This window comes from Physeter macrocephalus, chromosome 21, assembly GCF_002837175.3.
Source record: "Physeter macrocephalus isolate SW-GA chromosome 21, ASM283717v5, whole genome shotgun sequence".
NCBI lineage: Eukaryota > Metazoa > Chordata > Mammalia > Artiodactyla > Physeteridae > Physeter > Physeter macrocephalus.
This window is the reverse complement of record NC_041234.1, coordinates 119,431,865-119,439,853: the sequence shown is the minus strand read 5'-3', so window position 1 is coordinate 119,439,853 and position 7,989 is coordinate 119,431,865. Positions and strand designations below refer to the sequence as shown.

Sequence of the window (7,989 nt, the reverse complement as noted above, 5' to 3'; positions counted from 1 at the left end):
GATAGGGAGGGTGGGAGGGAGACACAAGAGGGAGGAGATATGGGGATATATGTATATGTATAGCTGATTCACTTTGTGATAAAGCAGAAACTAACACACCATTGTAAAGCAATATTATACTCCAATAAAGATGTTAAAAAACTTTGGCGGCATTCCTGTAAAAATAGCCACAAATTGAGTCACCACTTGATACTTTCTCTCTGGGGTGAATGATATTCACTGTGGGTTAACTTGTATTCGTAAACGGGTGGCTTTCCCACCCTTTTCTAAAGTAGGTATAAATGTCCTGACAACAGTCATACTCTATCCCTGGTGAATCGACTGAAACAGAAACAAACAGGTGGATCAACCAAGATGGCATAGTAGAAAGACCCTGAGCTCACCTCCTCTCATGGACACACCAAAATCGCAACTATTTGCAGAAAAACCATTGATGAAAAAGACTGGAATGTACCAGAAAAGATCTTCTACAACTAATGTATGAAGAAGGAACCAAACAAGATGGATAGGAGGGGTGGAGTCGCAATATAGGCAAGTCCCATAAACCCAGGTGGACAATCCACAAACGGGAGGATAATTCCCATTGCAGAGGTTCTCCCCAACGAGAGAGGGGTCTGACCCCATGTTGGGCTCCATAGCCTGTGGGTCATATACTGGGAAAACGAGCCCCCTAGAGCATTTGGCTTTGAAGGCCAGCAGGGCTTACTCTCGAGAGTCCCAGAGAGCTGTGGGAAGTAGAAACTGTACTCTTAAAGGGTGCACACAAACCCTCATGCTCCGGGATCCAGGGCAGAAGCAGTAATAGGAGCCTGGGTCAGACGTACCTGCTGATCTGGAGAGTCTCCCAGAGAGGTAGGAGGCAACTGCAGCTCACCCTGGGGACACAGACACTGGTGGCAGCCATTTGGGGAGCTGATTCTACCAGGAGGACACTGGTGCTGGTAAGCACCATTGTGAAGTCCTCCCTGTAGCTTATAAGCCTCAGGACCCATCCCTGCCTGTAGGCAAAAGTGCTGAGACACCTCATGCCAAGCAACTAACTGGGCATGGGCACAGCCCCACCCACCAACAGACAGGCTGCCTTAAGACCCCCTGAGCCCACAGCTGCCCCTGGACATGGCCCTGCCCACCAGAGGGCACGGGATCTGCCCCACAAACCAGTGTGCAGGCACCAGACCCGGGACCCACAGGGACCTCCAGCCAGAGACCCTGGGACCCAGCTTCACCCACCAGTAAGCAGGACCAGCCTCAGAGCCCCCCAGGCTCTGGCCCCGCCCTCCAGTGAGCCTCCTCTAGCCCTGGGACCAGCCTCACCCAACAGCAGACAAAAACAATTAACAAAATGGCAATAAGAACATACATATCAATAATTACTTTAAATGTAAATGGACTAAATGGTACAATCAAAAGACACAGAGTAGCTGAATGGATATAAAAACAAGACGCATATATATGCTGCCTACAAGAGACACACTTCAGATCTAAAGACACACACACAGACTGAGGGGATGGAAAAAAAGTATTCCGTGCAAATGGAAATGAAAAGAAAGCCAGTGTAGCAATACTTATATCAGACAAAATAGACTCTAATAAAGACAGATAGAGGAGACGAGGAAGGATATTACATAATGATCAAGGGATCAATCCAAAAATAAGATATAATAATTGTAAATATATATATATATGCACCCAACATAGGAGCACCTAAATACAGAAAGCAAATATTAACAGACATAGAGGGAGAAATTGACAGTAACACAATAATAGTAGGGGACTTTAACACCCCACTTACATCAACAGGCAGATCATCCAGACAGAAAATTAATATGGAAACACTGGCCTTAAATGACACATTAGACCAGATGGACTTAATTGCTGTTTATAGGACATTTCATCTGAAAGCAACAGAATATACATTCTTTTCAAGTGCACATGGGACATTTTCCAGGAGGGATAACATGCTAGGCCACAAAACAAGCCTCTGTAAATTTAGGAAAATGGAAATCATATCAAGCATCTTTTCTGACTGTAACACCATGAGAGCAGGAACCAACCACAAGAAAAAAAACTGCAAAAAACACAAACATATGGTGGCTAAAAAATATGCTACTAAGCAACCAGTGAATCACTGAAGAAATCAAAGAGGAAATTAAAAAATACCTGGAGACAAATGAAAATGAAATCACAGTGATCCAAAATCTTTGGGATACAGCAAAAGCAGTTCTAAGAGGGATGTTTATAGTAGTACAAACTTACCTCAGGAAATAAGAAAAATCTCAAATAAAGAACCTAACCTTACATCTAAAGAAGCTAGAAAAAGAAGAACAAACAAAACCCTAAGTTAGTAGCAGGAAGGAAATCATAAAGATCCAAGCAAAAGTAAATGAAATAGAGACTAAAAAAACAATAGAAAAGATAAATGAAACTAAAAGTTGGTTCTTTGAAGAGACAAACAAAATTGATAAACCATAGATAGTATCTGAGTCTCGTCCACTCTTTCCTTAGCTGTGATCTGGCCCCAGGTACCTCCCCACATATGCTCCGGATATCTCCCACCCTCTCAGTAAACTGGTGCAAGTGATTACTTCTCTTCCACCTGCATTTTCTCCCCTTTCTATTGGCTTACTGACCTCTTCCTGATCCAGCATGCTCCCTTCCTCTTTTGAATTCACTTGACTCAGCATTTGTGCCTTTCTGTGTACATTTTATGTTCTCCCTTAATATTTTAGTTCTCTCTTATTTTAATTACTCTTCCTCATTAGACAGCCTAAAATTTACCATCTTAACCATTTTTAATAAATATGTTCACAATGTTGTACAACCAACTTCCAGAACTTTTTCATCTTGCAAAACTGAAACTCTGTCCCCATGAAACCAGAAATTCCCATTCTCCCCTCCAGTCTCCCCCTGGTAACCACCATTCTACTTTCTGTCTCTATGAATCTGACTTCTCTCAGTACCCCATATAAGTGGAATCACAGTATTTGTCTTTTTGTGACTGGCTTATTTCATGTAGCATAATGTCCTTAAGGTTCATTCATGTAACCTGTGTCAGAATTTCCTTCCTTTTTAAGGCTGAATAATGTCCCACTGTATGGATGGACTTTCACTGCATTCATCTTCTGGCTATTGAGAATTATGCTGCTATGAACATGGGTGTATAAGTATCTCTTTAAGACCTTGCTTTCAATTTGCGGGGTATATACCCCAAAGTGGAATTGCTGGGTCATAGTTTAATTCTATTTTTAATTTTTTGAGGATCTGACATACCATTTTTCATAGCGGCTGTACCATTTTACATTCCCAACAGTAAACAAGGGTTCAAATTTCTCCATATCCTTGTCTACGCTTGTTATTTTCTTTTTTTATTTTATTGCTCTTATTGTTGATAGTAGGCACCCTAATGGGTGGTATCTCACTGTGGTTTTGATTTGCATTTCCCTTATGACCAGTGATATTAAGGATCTTTTCACATGCTTATTAGCCAATTCTATATCTTCCTTGGAGAAGAAGATATTCAAAGTCTATTCAAGTCCTTTGCCATTTAAAAAATTGGGTTGTTTGCTTTAAAAAATTGGGTCTTTGTCTGATTTGTCTTTGAATCCAACATAGCATATATTCCATTACTTTGCCCTACTTCTGAAAACTGGGGTTCAGGAAAGCTGGATGAATGTTACGGGGTTAACACAGAGTCACAGGACCATATCTGCATATACTCTGAGGTCCTGGTGGTCTCGGGTACATTCAGGGCTTCAACTAACTCTCTAATTAGCACTTCTGGAAATAATAAATGTGAGTGCCGTCTGAGAAAAACTCTTGAGTTGGACATGCATTGATCCATAAAAGTTTTCATTACCTCATTCCAAAATCCACATGAGGTGGCCTTCTAGAAAGAAAAGTGTCCTTGTCCTCAGGTCAAAATGCTTGGAGGAATTTGGAAGAGTCAATTTCATTTTGGTGGTATGGGAATTACTCCAGGATGAACTATAGAGATATGCTGTCTGTATAGGAGAGGTCAAGACTCAGGAGGAAAAAACTAGAAATCACATCAAGAATCTTCATTTGGGGGGTCATTTTTCATTCTGTAAACATCTATCATGTAGCTAAGAGCCTGCCATTGGCTAAGGAGGTAGGAACAGAATTGCATCTTGGTTAAAGTTAAGTCACTCTAGTTTGTTTCTATCAAATTCCAGGGCATAGAGAATTATTAGAAAACTAGATGCAGAAATGGGAATTATTAACCATTAATCTCTTCCTCCTGCTTCTGTCTTCTCAGCACTACAACTTTTGCTTTGATTTCCCTTCTTTGACAATTTAGGTAAAAATTATAGTGGCTGATTAAAATGTGCCATGATGGAAAGGGCGAGGGAAATTAAAAGGTAATTTTCTTTTATTATTAAAAAATCTGCGATTAAATCAACTGCTGCTTCTCCACCTATAGAACACAAAGTGCCTACAGAGCTAAATAAAGTGTTTGCTGTTCAGAGTGATTATTTCAGAGACTTGGTCGTAACCAGCTAATAAGATGACTAAATGAAATAATATATGTGAGTGTGAAAGCTTCTAGCAACGTCAGGGTAGTGGTTTTCTTCTTTCCTTTTTTTCCTTTTTTTCTTGTGTACCCATGAAAAAAAGAGATTACTAAGCAAATTAATAAGTAAGCAGGCAAACAAGTGAAGTGCTCCTTTATTTAATAGCAGAGGCATTTAGCAGCAGGACTGTATTCACAATGAGTTTGCTAATTATAAATGAGTCCCATGTAGTATTTAAAGCATTTACGGAGTTCTTAGAAGCCTTAGAGTTCTGTCCCCCTCCACTTGTAGCAATGTGACTACAGTCCTCAAGGAGAAAGAGCAGTATTGCTTTTTAAATGTCCATTAGTCAGACTGCTCATTTACTTAAACCAGCACCCCACTTTTCTGTCCCCCTTCCCCTCCCTGACGAAAACCCTGAAGCCAGCACAGGCAGGCCTTTACCATGCACACTGTCATCCAACTACAGCAAACTACTTGTCATCCCTCAAATGAGCAGTGCCCTTGGCCTGTGCACTGGCCTTTGCTACATCTTCGTCTGGTGAGCTCCTGCTCATCTTTTGCGACCCAGCTCACCATCCTCATTGCCTTCTCTGAGCCACCTTTTCCAGCACCTGTAGGTACTTTGCCCCTCCCTCTACTGAATTCCCATCACACTTTGTTCATATCTCTTAGAACTCTTATCACATTATATGGCAATGATGTATTCACAAGGCTCTCTCCCTTGCTGGATTGTAAACTCCTAGAAAACAGGGACTGAAACTGACTGAACTTTTAACCTTCCTATATATCCCTAAACACCTAGCATACTTCTTGGCCCAGTAAATATTCAGTAAATATTGGGCAAAAGTTATTATTAGGATCAGGAAGATAATTGGCAGTGTGGTCTAAAGACAAAAAACCGATCAAAATGGTGGGAACTCTGAAGTAAAGAAGTAAAGAAATAGAAATAGATTAGGAGAAAGGGGGTCAGTAAGAGAGGGTGGGAGTAGAGAAATCTAGGAAGGAAACAAGTAGGAAGTAAAGAAATAAAACAGATGTTGGGAAGCAAAGTAACATTAAGAAAGGGAACAATGTGAGGTGTGTGAAATTAGGGCAACATAATTAGTTGTCACTTTTTGTCAAATACTCCTGGGTATTTTTGAAGCTCATCTAGCTCCACCTTTTCCCTAGAAACAAAGAGAAATGGAAGGAAAAAAGGCCAGAGTGGGAAGTGAGGCAACAAACACTCTGAGCTTAGCACTTAGACTATGACCTCAGCCACTGTCTTTGGCCTCCCCTGCTCCTCAGCCTCTCAGCCTCTCTCTTCTGATCCAGGCCTGAGCTTTGTCTTCTTTTCTCTTTTCTACATGGAAGGTCCATGTATACACAAGTCATATATATGAGAACAAATGGGCACATGTGTCTATGCTTGTTTACCACTGAGTTTTTTTTATAACCTGGAAAAAGAAAACAAAGTGTAGTGTCATAGCAAGCCCCCAGCATCCCTGACTTTGTTGTGTCAGAGGGAAACATTTGCATAACTCCCTGGGGAGGCTGTGGCTCCTGCCTGCAGCCTTGCAAGAGTGGACATTTACAGTGCATGAAGGGTGAGGTACTGTTATAATGATGCATGTAAACATGCCATAGTATTTATGTGTCTTTAAGACGAAATGACTTTCAGACTCACCAAACTCTCTTCCTCACAGGAGATGTGCCACTTGATGGTTGAAGCCTTTTGGAGTTATGTCTCGGGTAACCAAAAAGTGTCTCATACTTATAGAAAGCAGTACAGTGCAGCCCTAGATAAAAGTTGAGAGCCCAGGTGGCTAGTGTGGGCTCTGCCACTCAGTCTGAGGCTGAGTTTTCTCATCTGTCAAATGGGAGTAATCTCACACACTTACCTCATATGATTACTGTGAGGATCAAATCACATTATTGTACAAGACCCTACATGTGACCAAGATTTCACAGTTTTCCAGCTATTTCTACCACCATTTTTTCATCTGACCCTCTCAACAACCCTGACAAATATTTTGATCCTCATTTTACAGATGAAGAAACTAAAGCTCTAAGAGAAGTGACTTGGCCAAAGCCACATAGCTAGTAAACCAGAATGTTGCAAATTTTCTGTTTTCAAACTCATCTTCAATTATCCCCAGACACAAACCTGGCTACTCAGTGCTATTGGCTTCATAGCCCCTCTTTCCTAACTTCCCTCATGGCTCCTCCTCCCCATAGCCTCTGAAGGTGTTCTGTATAACGGATTAATTAGCTTTTGTTTTGTTCCCCCCTTCTCCCCTGCTTTTTCTGGCCCCTAGAAGAAAACACCAGCAGTCCCGACAAAGAAAACCAGCACCACCTTCAACATCGTGGGGACCACCTATCCCATCAACCTGGCCAAGGACACTGAGTTCTCCACCATCTCCAAGGGCGCTGCTCCTAGTGCCTCCTCAACCCCGACAATCATTGCTTCACCCAAGACCACCTACGTGCAGGATATCCCAACTGAGACCAAGACCTACAACAGTGTCAGCAAGGTTGACAAAATTTCCCGCATCATTTTTCCTGTGCTCTTTGCCATTTTCAATCTGGTCTATTGGGCCACATATGTCAACCGGGAGTCAGCTATCAAGGGCATGATCCGCAAACAGTAGATATTGGTGGTGCCGCAACCAGAGCACTGTATACCCTAGGAAGTGTCCATGCACCCAAACCCCAGGGCTCCCCTTCATGTGTTTCAGGATTCTTTTTTTTTAACCTTCTTACCAAGCCATGACTCTCAATTAATATTTATGAATCTCAATGAAGAAACAATAACAAACAACAGAAAAAATTACTTGTCCCCATTGCTGAGTATATCCTCACTGGAGCCAAACACTGCCATTTGTCCAGTTGCTCATCTTAATCTGCCAGTCTCCCTCAGCTGAGGGCACAGCATGTATTTTATTACACTCTGCCCACTAAAGAAAGAACAGGAGACTCTATGGCCTGTAGTGAGAGCTTTGGCTATTTGAAAGGTCCAGACTAAGGATGATTGTTGACTGGTCCAGATCAGATGATTCTGACTCACTAGGGAGCCAGGCTGGGTCCTATGTGGTCCTGCCTGCCACCTCCCCTGCCCACAGCAGGGCCCACTAGGCATAAGTACTGATAACAAAGGCAGGAGCCAGTGCTAATCTCTGAACATGGCCCACAACCCCTTTATTGGCTTGGAGGTTAGTGTGGACAGTTGAGGCTTACCACTGTCTACCAGGTATGGCCAAAACATATAGAACCAACTGGGCCAGCCTGGCACCAAGATGGCTGATGACCTTCCATGTCTAGCCCCTCAGGAAAATAGTACCCTCTTTGGTATATCTCTCCTCCAGAAAGCCCTTTTCTCTCAAGCCCTTTGAACCCGTTGCAGCCAGCTGGACACTGCTTAGCTTGGACTCATCACTACTGCCTGCAAACTCTTTAGGAAAAGGATCAAGTA

The 7,989-nt window shown here is 42.3% G+C and overlaps 1 protein-coding gene across 1 annotated transcript in view; it reads left to right on the top strand.

Moving 5' to 3' along the window:
* Nucleotides 1–7,318, top strand: part of GABRA3 (gamma-aminobutyric acid type A receptor subunit alpha3) — a 268,649-nt gene extending 261,331 nt beyond the window's left edge. Inside the window, exon 10 of the mRNA XM_024116769.3 lies at nucleotides 6,833–7,318. Within this exon, the coding sequence (XP_023972537.1) occupies nucleotides 6,833–7,168 (336 nt within the window). The 3' untranslated portion in view covers nucleotides 7,169–7,318. The remainder of the gene's footprint in view (nucleotides 1–6,832) is intronic.
* The last annotated feature ends 671 nt before the right edge of the window (nucleotides 7,319–7,989 follow it).